We start from the raw sequence: 16,310 nt of genomic DNA, 5'->3' as shown, positions 1-16,310 counted from the left end.
AAACTGCGGGGCTAGCAGTTCAGGGGCTGAGCCCTGAAAACGTCATGCAGTCAACCTCGAAGCCTGTGCTTCCAGCCACCTCCCATCTTACACCTTTTCTTGTGTACCATCAAATCGGATCCGACTGGCACAGGAGGTTACCCCTCCTTCTCCAGCAGAGCATCTGGTGGATTCGAACTGCACACCTTCAGAATTACAGTGCTGCTTCTTGTCACTAGGCCACCAGAGCTCCCTACTCCTCCAAGATTTAAAGAACTTTAATGCCTGGCTGCCATGCCTGTTAGTCATATGTGTGTTATTGGATGAGGGAGGGAACAGGGTTAATATCTGGGTGAGAGAAGGCAGGGGTAGGGGAGGACACCCATGCTGGGCCGCTGGCCACCCTCAGTGGTCAGTCATGGTTCCCAGTGCACTGAGGGCAGGGGTCACTCTCCTGGAGATGCGGTGGTCCAGGCACCTGATGACATCCAAACAGGGCAAACGAGGCCTCCAACCTGTCAACAGAGGAGAAGGCCACGTGAAGTGGGACGATGGCAGGGGACACATCCTTGGCTTAGCTTGGATCTCAACCACTATACAAGTCACTGAACCCTCAGCTTTGTGTTCCTGTCCCCGGAACCCGGGAACTGCAAGCCTCTTGTTGGTGAGAACCTTACCTGTCTGACTCACCTGCCCAGGCGTCAGCCTGCTGACATAGCCGTGGGGTCAGATCCACAGGCCTGAACTGTTGCAGGGATCCGGGGGAGGGCGGGTGAGAAAGCGCTGAGGAGCTAATTGGGGCACATCAGTCCATCCCTGCCATGTTCATGGTCACTGGCTGGGCCTCGCCTGCTGCTGTTCCCACTGCAAAGCTGTGCTTGAGACCAGGAAGAAGCTCGGAGGTGTGGAATGTGAGCATCAGACAGGACACTGTGTCTTGTGGCCGGAGGGCAGCGTGGCTGTACCTCTGGACGTGGTCAGGAAGGGTCTGTCCCTGGACTGTCCAGAAAGGTCAGCTACATTCTCCCCATGCCACTGCTCTGTCCACACCCCTCGAGGACTCCTCTCACCATACTGCTCTTCCTGGACCGAATCCAGCTAGCCACGTGCTGGCTTGCCCCATCCTGTGGCCCGGTGAGGTCTGGGAGAGCCCGCTGAGTCCCCAGCTGGGCGGGTGGGCTGTATGCTCTGTTGAGTCGCACGGTCAGAACCAGGGACCAGGCAGCCTTGTTTGTCCTGGTACTCATTTTAAACATCTTGTTCTAGTTGCAACAGTAATGCGTATTTGCTTGTCTCAGTGCACATGCGCTTCTGTCTGTCCCTACGCATGTGTTTGTATGCAATATTTGTTTACAGGTGTGCACACTTTTTATATACGTAGGGGATTATCTTAAACCAAATAAGCTTGTGCTATATGCCCATTCTCTAATTTACTGTTCCCTCCTTATCGCTTTATTGCTCTCCTCGCTCCGCTCAGAAGCCCACCCACTCCCACTCACAAGAGCTGGGTTTTTGGCAGACATGGGGAAGCCCTAGGACATTGTCTCCATGCCTTCCTCATCTGTTTGGGGTTCAGACATGAGATTGCCACACATACTGGGGAATAACGAAGATGAGGAAAACTCCCTGTTTGGAGAAGACTAGGGGTCTTTGCTCTGAGCTATAAGGTGCGTGTCACATGAGTTGGCCCCTCTGAGAAGCCTTTGCGTTTTCCTAGGTCCTGGCTGTGTCTCAGGTAGGCAAAAGGAACTGTTTGCATGTTGAGGGCCTCTGCCAAAGTGGGATGTGTCTGCAGTTCTTTCTGGAGCAAAGGAGAGCGTTTGAGTGACAGCCTTCCCGCGTGCTTCCTTCTGTCTTCCTGAATTCAGTGCACTCTGTTCTTCTGCACTTGTAGCAATAAAACTTTGCTTTGTGGATCTTTTCTGTGGAGTCCTGATGCTTGAAGTGTTGGGCTGCGAACCAGAGGGTTGGGAGTTTGACCCCATCTGCTGCTCTGCAGGAGAAAACTAGGCCGACTCCTTCCATGGAAGGTTGGCGTAGATGGAAATTGTATGGACAAGTTCTGGTCTGTTCCTTTGGGTGGTTGTGAGTTGGGATCAACTACTGTGGGTTTTTTAGATTTTTAAGAATTTGAATTTAAAGTAAGGATTTCAATTTAAGTGATTCAGCTACAAAATAAATGACTCTGGAGACTTGGTGGGGCCGGAGATGAAGGGGCAGCCAAGTTCTTTCTTCCTGTATTTCTCCTGAGACTCGATCGGGAACCCCTGACACAATCTGTCTACACAGCAAGTGTTCAGGGGCCCAGTCGGTCAGTGCATTGTCCACCCTGGGCTGTCTGTTCACAGTGACGCCCCCGCCACTGAGCACTTCTTCCTGTTTAAGCAGTGTCTCGTGTCATTGCAAAGACATCATTCTCAAATGAAGTCGGAGGGGATGTGCCCGTCCTGGGCACACCTGTACACCATGCTGGGCCCCTGTCCCTGCGCACCTCCGTGTGTGTGGCACCCCGAGCCTTGGGAACACTCCTGGCCCTGGGCATACCTGTACGCCATGCTGGGCCCCCGTCCCTGCACACCTCCGTGTGTGTGGCACCCCGAGCCTTGGGAACACTCCTGGCCCTGAAGCCTGTAGCTGGTCACATCTTGATGATGTGGCGCTCAGTGAGAGAGTTTTCGTGTTTCCCAGGATATGACCTGTCCACTTAGGCCTGGAGACACAGGGGTCCCTCCACTTCAGGGAGCCCCCAAACCTCCCCAGCTTGGTGGCTTTGACCAAATGAAACAGTAAATGAGATCAGCTTACAGCAAACACTTCCCCAGACCCAGAGCTGTGAGGACAGGAGAATGATTATCATTCCAATTTAACAGACAGGTAGTCTGAGGACCCCAGAGGTCCAGTGACTGGCCTGAAGTCCCAGAGCTGGCGGGCAAGGAACACAGAAGGTAGGGACTTCATGGTTTGAGCTGTATGTAGGCTGCCTGCCTCCCTCCTGCCTTCTGGCCCCCTTTTTGGGAATTCCCTCTCACTCCGCTGGGTCTGGGCACCTTGGTTAGAATCCCCTGCCCTCATCTCCACCTGCCAGGTGGTCACGCTGTGGTGACGCACATGTTACTGTGATGCTAGAAGCTCTGCCACTGGTCCTTCAAATACCAGCGTGGCAGACACGTTTCAGCCAAGTTTCCAGGTAAGATAGACTGGGAGGGAAGACCTGGTGATGTGCTTTTAAGAATTAGCCTGTGGGAACCCCATGGAGTAGAGCAGAGTGCCCTCCGAGTGAGTGCTAGAAGCTGAACGCCCTGGGCTGGACACGCTCAGGGTCCAGTAGCCGAGGCGGTGGACATGGGTGTAGTGTGTTTGTGGTGAAGGCCTGTCATACAGCAAGTCTCTAGGATCAGGAGCTGCTGGGAGGCTGTGGTCTGTGAGTGGTGTGGAAACTGAGTGCAGTGTGGTGTGTAAGTCGAGCTGTGGTCTGCGTGGATCTGGTGTGTATGAGACGTGAGCGTAGCATGGTGTGGTCTGTGTGTATGTGTGTATGCTGAGTGGTGTGTGTGCTGTGGTTTGTGCATACGTGAGTGTGAACTGAGGTGTGGTCTGCGTGTGGATGTGGTGTGAGATGTGAACATAACATGGTGTAGTGTATGTGTGTATGCTGAGTGGTGTGTGTGGTGTGAATATGTGATGTGGTATGTGTGTATATGTGTGTGAACTGAGGTGTGGTCTGAGTGTATGTGGTGTGCAGATGGTGTAAGACATGAGCATAGCGTGGTATGGTCTGTGTATATATGTCTATGCTGAGTGGTGTGTGTGGTGTGGTATGTGCATACGTGTGTGTGAATTGAGGTGTGGTCTGCATGGATGTGGTGTGAAGTGTGAGCTTAGCATGGTGTAGTGTGTATGTGAGGTGTGTTCTGCGTGGATATGGTGTGTGTATCTGAGAGTGTGTTTGTTGGGGAGGGACAGCCTTTAATAACTGCTGTCTAAATCACCATTCCACTGAAGAGGGTTTTGTGTGTGTGGGTGGTTGGTGTGGTATGTGTGTGTGAGAGTGTGAATTGTGGTGTGTTCTGCGTGGATATGGTATGTGTATCTGAGAGTGTTTGTTGGGGTGGGACAGCTTTATCACCATTCCGCTGAAGATTTTGATGAGAGAATCCAAGAGCAGTTTCAAAGTCTCTACACACGCCTCAGTCTCTGGGTGGCACCACGTCGAGATGAATGAGAGGGGAGAGGAATGAGCTTCGTCTGCTGGAAGCTGTTTCGTTTCTGGAAGATCTTCCTTTCTGTAGGGACGACAGATGGTCTTCCGGCCTGGATGTGCCAGCTGCTGTGGACACACTGACTGCTTTTGACCAGAACTATGGCTTTTACCAGGGCTTGGGCTTCGGAGGGGTGGGGGTCTGAAGGGGAACCCTTACACTTCCTCCTCAGCCCCACCCTACAGGGCTTGCACCCCAAAGTTACATCTGTATTGGGATATAAGCTGGCATTCTGGGGAGTTGATCTAGAAATAGGGACTCTGGAGCCCTGGTGGCCTAGTGGCAAGAAGCTGTACTGCAGTCCCAGAGGTGCGTGGTTTGAATCCACCAGATGCTCTGCTGGAGAAGGAGGGGCAGTCTCCTTCTGTACCAGTCAGATTCGATTTGACGGAACACACCCAAACAAATAATAAAATAATTTTTTAAAAAAAAGAAATAGAGACCCTATGGGAAGGGTCCCCTTCCTCTCGGCAGTGCTTAGAATTCCCCGTGTTGTGACGGTCACTGGCATAGGACAGCTAGATTGTCAGGAGAATTTCAGAGGAGGATGTTTGAGGGTAGGGACAGAGAGAGTGGGCTGTGGCGCGGGTGGCTGCTGCGTTTGGAACAGAAGCTCTTGTTCTGGAACAGTCTGTGGAGGTGGCCCGTGTCTGCAGGGCTCTGACTTCGAGTCAGGGGGGTCACAGTTCAGCGGTGCCTCCACCAACAAACATTGGGCAGGTCACCAGGTCACTTCAGCGCTCCTGCCTCTGTTTCTTCACGTCATTAAAAATCAGGTGGATGTGTTGGAATAGAATCTCCAAATGCTCTATCATCTTCAAGGTTAGGAAAGTCTGTGATCTCTGAATTCATTTTATTTGGAAATGGTGATTTAATATAGTAAAATATTATCCCAAGCCCTTGAATTAGCTCTGGTAAAACTAGAGCAAAGTATAGGCATTTAATCATACACTGGAATACTACATATATAAAACTTTTTATTATAAGATGTTTTACTTATATGCATATGTGTGTGTGTATGTTGTTGTTGTTATGTGCCATCAAGTTGCAGTCAACCCATAGCTGACCCTCCAGCAGGTTTTCAGAGGCAGTAAACTGGGCAGAAGGAGAGTGCCTATCGTTCCCTCATGAAACAGTTGGTGGATTTGAACTGTGTGCCTTTGGGATGGCAGCACAACTCCTTGCCACTAGGCTACCACATACATGTATGTATATATGTGTATACATGGCAGGTGACTCAATGGCACATAGCAACAGTAACGTTCTGTGACAGGTTTGGAAGCAGGAGTGACATCCAGTTCCTAAACAACATGCCTCTGGAAACTCTGTGAACTTTGATAAATGTCGATGGCTGTAGAGGGGCTTCAGGCCCTTTGTTCAGAGGGTCGCTGTGAGTCATGCTTGACTCGAAGGCAGTCAACAACAACGTGTGTATACACACGCATATGTGTGTACACACCGTTCACACATATGTATAAGTATGTGTTTATGTTATAGCACAAGGGTTCAGTTATTTTCGCATCAAATTGCCTCTGACCCCCAGAGACCCCACGTACTGACTGACCCTGCTCCGTCCAGTCTCTGCTGGGCTCCAGGTTGTCATTGTATCAGTCGATCTCATTTCAGGTCGTCTTCTGTCCCGTTGCCCCTCCACTTTCCCAGGCACGGTGTCCTTCTCCGAGGACTGGCCTCCTTCCTGACACCATGCCCAGCGTGGTGGGATAAAGTCTCACCATCCCTGCTTCCAAGGGGCCCTCTGGCTGTACTTCCTGCTCCCCGGTTGTTGTTGTTTTTCCTTTGACAGTCTGTGGTCCATTTCCCAGCACAATTCAGAACATCCATTCTTCTTTGTTCTGTATTCATTGTCCAACCTTTATAAGCATGTGCAACAGGTGAAAGTACCGTGGCTTGGATCAGGTGCACCTTAAGGTACCATCTTTGCTCTTTGCCCAGTGCAGTGATGACATTTGATTTTTGACTGCTGCTTCCCTGAGTGTTGGTTGGTTGTTTTGTCAGTTGCCCAACTTTTACCTTGAGGTCGCTTTCTGTGATGAGTCCCTGTGACACAGGGTTTTGCTACTGGGGGACTGAATTCACCGCTGGTGGCACAGAGGTTTGTAATGCTCTGTAGGACTCAAGAGCTCAGTGCAGATCTTTTGGGTTTCACTTGAAAAGTGTGTTGAAATGATACTAACATATACTCGGTAGGTTTGGGTTCCAGTGGCTTAGTCAGTCAATTGTCCCTCTGAGTTAGAAGTGTCCATCTGTCCTTCAGCTGTGTCTACTGTCCTGTGTGGTTCCATATACGGTCAGCTGATTGCCTTGGGCTAATAGGTCAATAGAGAGTGATCAGGTGTCCCAGTGGACAGAAAGCGATGGTACCAAGCCAAAGGTGGGTGACTTTTAATCCGCGGCCCTCGGGCCTGTCTTTCATTGTTTTTGTTCAAACATTCCTCTAGGTCGTATAGCCCTGGTGTGTCCACTTGCTGTAAAGCGGTAACTTGTGCTTGCTGTGAGGCTGAACACTGTGACACTGATGTGTCAAATGCATTAATGGTTGGGTACCCATGGTGGACAGTATTGGGTGAAACTCCCCGATTAGAACAAGCTTAGAAGCAGGAGTGGCATCCACTTCCATAATAGCTTGCCTCCGGAAACCCTATGAACCTGGAGAGAGGATGAGAGACACCCAAGCGTTGAGGACTCTCCTTCATAGGGTCGCTATGAGTCCCCTGCGACCCGACAGCACTTAACAACAGCAATAGACCAACTCAGTTTTGTGAAGATACCCAGTTCTTTTGCCTTGTGTGCCTGTTTAAAGAGCATCCCACCACCACGTGATAAACTCTTAAAAGTCGGAGACTGCTGCTGCTAGCTCCTCATTTACACACATCGTTGTTGTCTGATGCCGTTGAGTGTGACTCGTAGTGACCCATGAACCACAGACCTGAACCCTGTCCTATCGTGCTCCGACCTCACCGTCTCTGACGACTTGAGCCCGTTGCTGTAGTCACTGGGTCCATTCAGCTTGCTGAGGGGCTTTCTCTTATCACTGACCCTCCACCTTCCCAAGCGTGCTGTCCCTCTCCAAGGAGTGCCCTCCCCTCTAAGAACACCCTCTAAGTATGGGAGATGAAGCGTCACTATTTTCGCTCCGAGGAGCACTCTGGCCGCACCTTCTCCAGGACGTTTCTGTGTGTTCTTTTGGCATTCCGTGGGATAGTCCACACTCCTTGCCAACGCCGCAGCGCGAAGGCGTCATTCTTCTTCACGCATCAAGGTTTGATAACGTTCGACCAGCAGAAAATCCGCAGGTCTCACACTGTAACCCCAAGAGGAGGGGCATGGCTGATGCCTGACATCCCCCTCCCCCGCCCCAAGCCTCCAGGTCCGTTGGCTGGATCGTTCTGCATGACAGCGTGCTGGAATACAGTATAAATTGAGCTTATGATAGAAGTGAAATCTTGCCTTTCTTTTTCCTTTGCGTAGGAATTCTGTGTGAGATTTCATGTGGAAGAAGGTTCTGTTGCTAAACACTTTGGACATTTACTGTTGGTGTGACAAGATTTTAGAGGTAGTCACGGATTTGAGCCCCGCCATGTATCAGATTACTAGCCCTGTGTCCTCCAAGGGGAATTTTTCTCTCCAGGCATGGTAGCACGGTGGCTAAAGTCTTTCTTTGGCTGTTCTTCAGAAGGTGAGCTGTTTGAATCCCCCAGTCACTCCACAGGGAAAAGGTGAGGCAGTTGCTTCTGTAAGGATTTACAGCCTCAGAAAACCCAAGGGGCCAGTTCTGCTCTGTGCTCTCAAAAAACCTCAGTCTCATCAGGAAACCATGTCGTATCTGACCCTCCAGTGGGTCCCCGAGACCGTAAATCACATGAGAGGAGATTTCCCATCATTCTCAGAGCTGCTGATGGTTGTAAATCTCCAGAGAGGAGAGGTACCACCTGTGGGCTAGAAACACATCTCTCTGCAGACTGGGCCTCAGAGCCGGCTACCCCGTCCTGGTGTTGTGCGCTGTCGAATTGAACCAATTCATAGCTGACCCTCCTGCAGGTTTTCCTGAGGGTTTTCAGAGGCAATTAATTGCAAGGGAGGAGATTGCTAATACGTCTCCCGTGGAGCAGCTGGTGGATTTGAACCATGTGCCATGGGGACTGCAGTTCAGCTTCTTACCACTCTGGTCCCAGAGCCCCCACTCTGTCCTGTAGTCACTGCTCGTGGGAACTGACTTGCACCAGTTTTGTTTGCTTTAATCCACCGTTTTCTCACAGGTAAAGTGATCCCTTCTCTCCACAGGCAGTTGTTTGGTGGGTTTTTTGGTTTTTGGCTTTTTTTTTTATTTCATGTTTTTAAGATCATAGATAAATGTCTATAAATGGGCCTCATGGAGTGCTTGACATAAACACAGTGTTACTGTCTGTTGATAGTTTGGCATCTCCACCTTTCCACCCCCATCTGTTAGTTGTTTGTGGTCCTTTGCCTGCTGTTGAGCTGTGGCCGGCATTTCAGACCCCAGTGGGGTCACCCATGGTGGACAGCTTTCATCGGAGCTTCTGCACTAAGACTAGGAGGAAAAGCCTGGTGATCTCCTTCCGGACATTAGCCAGGCTCACGACGGGATATTGTCCGTAGCTTGCCTGAAGGTGAGCCGTCTGGGCTGGCAGGCACTCAGAATGCGCAGTGGCTGTCACAGTGGAGGTGGGCCCCCAAATGGGCAGTGTTTTGTGCTGTACCCACGGGGGTAGAGCTGATGAATGGTAACTATCTGCAAAGAGCATGGCGTTTAGCATTGCTTTTCATGCTGGGGATTGACGACACCGACACCGTGTTTAATGTCCGGTCTAGTGAAGAGCTCTCTGACTGTGTTGTTGTGAGGTGCCATCGTGTCCACTATGACTCAGCGACCTTATGACCCTCAGAACAGAGCCCTGCTCTGCGCGGTCATCACGCTCTCCGTCATACGCAAGCCCATTTTACAGTCACTGTGTCCATTCTCTGACCCTCCACTTTTCCAGCATGATGTCTCTCTCCCCGAGGATTGCCTCCTCCTGACCACGTGTCCATGAGGTGGACATGACACGTGAGGTGCAGTGTTACCATCCCTGCCATGAAGATGCACCCTGGTTCCACACCCTCCAGGACACATCTGTCCTGTGGGCAGTTCACTTGGACGTTTAGTACTCAACCTCCACGATTCAGAGTTGGGGATTCCTCATTCTTCCTTACTCACTGCCCAACTCTTTGTTGCATAGGAAGCAATTGAAAATACCATGGCTTGCATCTGGCTCACCTTAGTCTTTGAAGTGATATCGTTGCTCTTAACAGCTACTGTTTTTTTTTAATATTATTTTTTATTTTTTATTTTTTTTTACAGAAGTTTTGGATTTCCATTCATTCATTGCCTCAATTTTCTCCCTTCCCACCCCTCCCCACCAGCTCTCTTCCCCCTCCGAAGAGAGAAAAAAAAAAGAAAAAAATTCCTTCATTAGTATATAATTCCCACGTCCCTTCCCCCCACCCCCCACCCCGAGTACACTTCTCTATGCAACCTTAATTCTGGATTCCTGTGCTAACCATAATACTCAATCATATATCACTTCTAATCTGTATTATATTTTTGTATCAGTGTATGTGGTGGGCATAGATAACTAACTCATTGCCATCAAGTTGTTTCCAACTCAGCAATGTCCCCGTGGGTTCCTGATGCTATAAATCTCAAGGGAAGACTGGCCGTCTTTTCCCGAACTGCTGCTGGTCTATTAAAGCACCAGAGTCAAAGGGTCTTTGAATTAGCCTGCAGCCCTCTGCTCGAAGACTCTGACTAAGCCATCACCTCTTGTGAATATAGCTTATGAATACCCTGGTGAATATGGTGTCAGTCATCTAGAGACATTTTAGCAAACTCTTTCTGATGCATTTATGTGTCAAATTACCTTAACTTTATTATCTTTCATGTTGAAAGTATATGGAGCTGTAGTAGAGGAATTTCTTGCATTTTTGTTTCTTCTGGTAGGGAAATGCATGTAAGCGCCCATGTTAACTGTTTATGCCGGGGAGGGGGGACTCCCAAGTGTAGCTTTATTTTTATTTTCGTGTACAGACAGACTCTTTGTGGGTGGACTGCTGAGATGCTTTTGAGCCCCTGGGAAATGCATTGGGGGGAGGGGAGAAGAGCTAATTAAAAAAGCTGTCACCCGCCTCCTCTAATTAACTTGCTCAGGGCTCCTGGGAGAGGTGTGGGCATATGAAAACAAGGCAGGCAGAGCCGGAAGCCCGTGCGTCCACAGCGCCCCTGATGTTTTGACCCAGAACTGGTTTATAGTAAACAACGTTGGAAGCTTGTTTACAAAAGGGGCTTGCTGTGCACTGCCCCAGCACCCCACACTCTTCCTCCCAGCACGCGGGGACAGGCAGTGGGGACCCTCCGGAGCAGGTGTCCGTGCTGGGCAGCTGCAGCCTGGACATCTCATTGGAATTCAGCAGCTCGAGTCCCAGCGCATCCGGCCCTCCCCGCAGCTTGTGCCGTTGGGACAAAGCAGAGGCCCTTTGTGCTCCAAAGCCATGCTTCACCCAGGGATGCAGAGGCGATCGGGAGCCCACAGCCTCTCTCCCTCAGCAGCATCCCTGCTGGAGAGGGGTGGCTCGTGGGTGTCTGGGGCCTGGAGACGCTCGCAGCACGGTGGTCTGGGGACACAGATCACTTTATTGTGACAGCTGAAGAGATTTAGACCCAGAGACACCAGACAGGGAATCTGGGTGGGCGTTTGGAGAACAGAGGCTGTGCTTCCGCGGCGATGGCTTTTGGCTCCTGGCAGATGTGGTCACCGGTGGAGTGGGCCCGGTGGGTGTGGACAGCCGTGCTCAGCAGCGGCGACTCCAGCCTCCTCGCCCTTCCAGACAGCAGCACGGGAAAGAGGCAAGTTGGGGTGTGTGTCTCCTCTATGTCTGCAGGGCTGGGCGCCAGGGTCCGGGGGAGGTGGGGGGAGGTTGGGGGACTGAGCTCTCCAGGAGGCACCGGGTCTCTGCCACCGCTCGTTCCTCTGGATGTCCCCTTGCCCGCCCACCTTACATTTCTCATGCCCCTGAGCTGATCCTGTAGAACTTCAGGTCCCTGTGTCTCTTACTGCCAAGTGTGGATCTTACACCCTCCACACAGACAAAAGCTGAGTCCACGTCCGAGCACTTGTAGGCTGCCTCTCCCCTTTTGCTTTTGCACGAATGTGGAATCGACTCATGAAATCTAACAGCACTCAGGCCCTAAAACTCCACTCCAGTGTGTCTGCTCAGCTCGTGGGGTTGCTGGTGGGCTTTGTCTGTCTGGAGGGACAGCTTCCTGGGGAAACAGGGTCTTTGGCAGAAGCTGGTCACCAACAAGCAAGTTGTAGAAATGTGGGTGCAGATTTTGTGGAGGACACTCATCAAATGGCTCTTCATTGGGGTTCTGGCAATGGGGGGGTTGGCTCTCTGCCAACCTGTTGATGTCTCTAGAAGACAGTGATGCCTGGGAGAGGTCCCTGCTCCTTTTGAGCCTGGTAGGGAGCTGACCACTTCCCACAGAGCTGATTGGTTCAGCAACGACACCCACCATCATGTCGTTTCTCTGCTGGAACTGTTTGTACCCCTTGGTGCACAGAAACACCCACTTTTCTGATAAAATTCTCTGTTTTAAACTATTGAGATGGGAGTGAACCAGGCCCCTCTGGTCTGCCTTGAGTGGAGAGTGGACCTCAGGAAATCCGTACAGACAACAGCTGGGGTGGGCACTTTGTGAGTCCCATGGTGGCCGACTGGAAGCAGGATGTGCTCAGTGGCTTTATTCCTGCTGGCTTAAAACAGAGGGAAGAAGAAGCCAGGGTGGAGAGGGCAGCTGTCCGTTTGCCCTCGGGGTCCTTTAGGCCACAGCAAGGCTTGAGCTGGACCAGATGGCCTCCCTTAGTTCTGAATGGTGCTGTCTTGCTGGGTTTTGGTTCAGCTCTTTGGAAACAGGCTTTCCCGCAGACCAACAAGGCCAGCTCCGCACTGCACCCACCAGCTGTTTGTGTCTGTGGCCACGCATTCCGGGTGGCGGGCTGATGGCTTTGTGTTTATCTATTCATTAGAGTCTGTGGGTTCAGCACAGGGCAGGGGGAGTATGGCTGGCGCTTTGAGCTCAGCAGGGGGAGAACGGTAATCAGCATGATGGGACGTGAAGCCTCTGTAATAACAGGTTTGGGGGTGCTTTGTGGGGAGAGGTGGGAGAGAGTGACAGGGCAGGGTGGGGAGGTAAGGGAGCTGGTGCCGGGGACCCATGGAGTGGAGGTGGCCCTGGGGCCTCTCCCTGTGCTGACTGTGTGGTTCTGCTAGCTGTACCAGCACTCGTCAAGACGGTCCCCAAGACTTGTCAAAAAAAAAGACAGTCCCCAGACTTGTCCAGACAGACCTTGAGATACCGCAGGTTCGATTCCCGGCCAGCACAGTAAAGCTGATATTGCAGTAAAGTGAGTCTTCACGAGAACACGTGTTCTCGTTTCCCAGGGCTTCAGAAAGTTGTGTTTCCTTGTGCTGTGTGCTCCTCTTAAAGGAGCGCCCTGGTGGTGCACTGTGTTATCTGGGTGCTGAGAACGTGACAGCTGGAATCCACCAGCCATTCCTCAGGGGAAGGGTGGACGGTGCTCTCCTGTGTGGAGTTGTTATTGTTAGGTGTCATCAAGTCTCCTTTGCCTCACAGAGAATCACTGACTGAGACCCTGCCCGGCGCCCCCGTCAGATCCCTGCCTGCTCGGGCCTATGGTTGCCGTCACCTATCAGTCCGTCTTGTTGGCGGTCTTCCTCTTTTGTTGGTGGGACTCCACTTGGTCCAGCAGGGTATCTTTTTCCCAAGATTGCGAACATGCTGAAAGTATCTGAGGGGACGTGTCACCAGCCTTGCCTCGAAGGAGCAACCCAGGTCTCACTTCCTCCAAGACAGGCTTGCTTGTTCGTTTGACAGCTCGTGGGATATTCCGTATTCTTCTCCAACAGCACAGTTCAAAGGCACCAGTTGTTCTTCTGTCTTCTTTATCCATTGTCCGGCTTTCAGATCCATAAAAACAATAACAATACCATGGCTTGTCTCAGGTGTACCTGTGTCTTTAAACTGACACCCTTACTTTATGTAGCCCCCGAAAACTCATGAAGAGTTGCCAGGAGTTGGAACCATCTCAAGAATAGTGAATTGAATTTATTAAGTACACAGTGGCATGAAGAAAAGGTTGAAGAATTGTGACAGTGACCAAAATGTGACAGGGAGACATAAGCACGTGCTTTTAGAAAAACTGCGTCGATAGACTTGCTTAATGCCGGGTTGCCACAGACCTTCAGTTTGTGGAAAAGGCATTTCAGTGCATTGAAATATAACGAAGTCTGCCTGTGCTGGCCATTAAGGCTGGACGTACATGTCGCATGCAGAACCGAGTCAAAGTGGGTATTGTTTGGGCATCATTAAAACTAGTGATGCTGATTCTCACTTTCGGGACACCCTGTGCCTGTCTGGAGCTGCCCAGCCGAGGAGTGAGTGGATTCCTGGCCCCAGAGTCCGAGGTCTAGTAACACCCACCCAAGCAGGGTGGACTAGGGCCCCTGCAAGCAAACGGGCGCTGAGCTCTCTGTCTAACCTTGACTCTTTCCCTCTCTCTCCATCAGGAGTTCTGATTCTGAAGAAGCATTCGAGACCCCGGAGTCGACCACCCCTGTCAAAGCTCCCCCAGCCCCTCCTCCTCCACCCCCTGAAGTTGACCCAGAGCCAGAGGTCAGCATCCAGCCGCCCCCGGAGGAACCAGGTAACCAGTGTGGGAGCCCCTGGAGGAGGCCCTGGGCACCTGCAGAGTTTAGGAAGCTCTGGAACATACCTGGAGGGGAGGACGGACACCCTGTCCCTAATGCTCTGCCCACTGCTGGGACGTGCTCACACTTCTGTGCTGTCCTTTGATTTATCTTCCTTCACAGCTAGACGTGCTCTCTGTCCAGGTGCACGTACTCACACGGTGTGCACTCACACTCGCACACAGGCATGTGCACACATGCACACAACACTCGCCTCTTTCTGATTTCCATTTCTAAACCACCACCGTACCTCAAGGACTCAGGGGGAGGGCCTGAAGAAGTAATCCCCTCTGAGTCACAGTCCCCAGGAACCTTGGATCCCACCGTTGCAGGCTTTGAGCAGGGATGTCACTCTTGTCTCGCTTTGAAAGCCACGGCGAGGTGCTTGGTGAGGTTGGACTGGATCTGCCTGAATCCCTGGCCAGGCTGCATAGAGATCCGTTGATTTGTTTTCACTGTCAGAAAAGTGCCTTGTAGACACGGCTCTCCTGGGCATTCTGCCGACCACCGTGGAACATCACAGCAGCTGAGGGGGTGGCCATGGCTGCTTGAAGTCTAGAGGACAGGGGTGGGCCGTGCTGAGGACCTCAGGGCAGGACCGCAGCTGGGTGTTCTTGTAGAGTGACCTGACAGTGCTAACGGCATGGAGAGACCACAGGAGCACCCTGCATGCCCTCATGCTCAGAATACAGCAGGCGCTCTCCCAGAGCCCCCTGCTCTACTCGGTCTCTGTGCTGGGGCCCTCCCAGCGAGGTGCCAGCTCTGCACCTGGAATCTGCTCCTCCCCTCGTGCCTGGTGGATGGAGAGGGAGGGAAGAGACTCCACGTTTCTGATCCTCATTTACTTACTCAGAGTCTGGTCTCCAAGGTCCCCCCCGCTCGACCTTCCATGGCTCCTGTTAGCAGAATATTTGGCTGTGCAATGGCCCTGTTACTAGGACTCATGTGTGGACCAGGACACCCACAGCTGGGAGGTGAGGCCCTTCATGGCCAGGCTAGGGTCAGGACACCAACGTGGTGTCCCGGGGACACATGCAGGACTTGGGGTCCTGACTTCAGCCCTGTGAGAATGTCCATTTTATGGATGAACCACTGAGGCTGGGTAAGATCAGAGTACTCACTGGGGATTGCATAGCATGTTGAGGGCTGAGGCTGCCACACTCGGGCTCTCCTTGACTGACTGGGTGGCCACCTCTGCCCACCATGTCAAGGAAGAGGCCAGCCCATGTCATCAGGATGTACACCCAGTGCCTGTAAGACATCTCGTTGTAGTAAACTGCCCATGTCCTGACTGCCCGTGCTCTGCCCCGTGCTGTCCCCGGCACCTGCCCAGTGACAAGTCCAGCCTTTCTGTTGAATCTGGGCTACTCTGTGCATGTCCTCTGACCAAGGCTAGCTGCCTGGTAAACTGTCTGAGGTCTTTAGCTGCTGACGGACAGCCTCTGCTCATTGATATTCCCGGGTGGGCCCCACTGGGCAGGGGGCACTTGATAGTATCTGGACACATGTTTTTTTCCAGAACTAGGGGTTTAGGAGCGTCAAGGACTCTCCTTCATTGGGTCGCTATGAGTTGCCTGCAACTCGACGGCACTTAACAACAACAACAGGGGTTAGGATACCACTAGGCACAAGTTACTGTCAAATGCCATTGAATTGACTACAACCCATGGCAACCCTGTGAACCATGGATCCGTCCTCTGCCCTGTCCTGTGCCATCCTGACCGTGTCGTGACAGAGTTACTGGGTCACTAATCCTGTAGCAGGTGGAAAACAGGAATGCAACTAAACGTCCTACAGTGGACAGGACAGACCCCACGACGCGCATTACCAGCTCCTAGGCCAAACCCCTGGTGTCAAGTTGATTCTAACTCGTGGGGACCCCTCAGGAGGAGCGGAACTGCCCCGTACAGTATCCGTGGCTGGAAGAGGCGGCCTCACCCTTCTGCAGAGCGGTTCGTGGATTAGAACAAATGACCTTTCATCTAACAGCCAAATGCTTACTCCATGGCTCCACCAGGACTCTGGCCATCCCAAAACTGTCAGCAGTCAGGCCAGGAAGTGCTGCCCATGGATGGGGTTCCTGGTCCATGATGATTTAATTAGGGGGTGTCAGTTCTAGCCGGGACAGCCAGGCTAAGCAGACAGGGAGTCTTTTCTTCTGGGGGAAATGAGCAGATGGTTAAGGTTGCGTATCTGCTGCCAAGAGCTGGGTTCAGGAGGGCTCCG

General features: G+C 51.9%; 1 protein-coding gene across 3 annotated transcripts in view; it reads left to right on the top strand.

The window, feature by feature from the left end:
- Positions 1–16,310, top strand: part of TACC2 (transforming, acidic coiled-coil containing protein 2) — a 73,218-nt gene that overhangs the window by 19,763 nt on the left and 37,145 nt on the right. For 2 of the 3 annotated variants that reach the window (XM_006879887.1, XM_006879886.1), the window contains exon 2: positions 13,905–14,041. In XM_006879887.1, the coding sequence (XP_006879949.1) occupies positions 13,905–14,041 (137 nt within the window). Of the gene's footprint in view, positions 1–11,038; positions 11,161–13,904; positions 14,042–16,310 lie in introns of those variants that run through there. The other variant, XM_006879885.1, reaches the window with a different exon arrangement.

The sequence above is a fragment of the Elephantulus edwardii genome, unplaced genomic scaffold, assembly GCF_000299155.1.
Source record: "Elephantulus edwardii isolate Elephantulus edwardi_28Jun2011 unplaced genomic scaffold, EleEdw1.0 scaffold00006, whole genome shotgun sequence".
Classification (NCBI taxonomy): Eukaryota; Metazoa; Chordata; class Mammalia; order Macroscelidea; family Macroscelididae; genus Elephantulus; species Elephantulus edwardii.
Note: the sequence above shows the minus strand (reverse complement) of the source record. Positions and strands in the feature narration are given on the sequence as shown.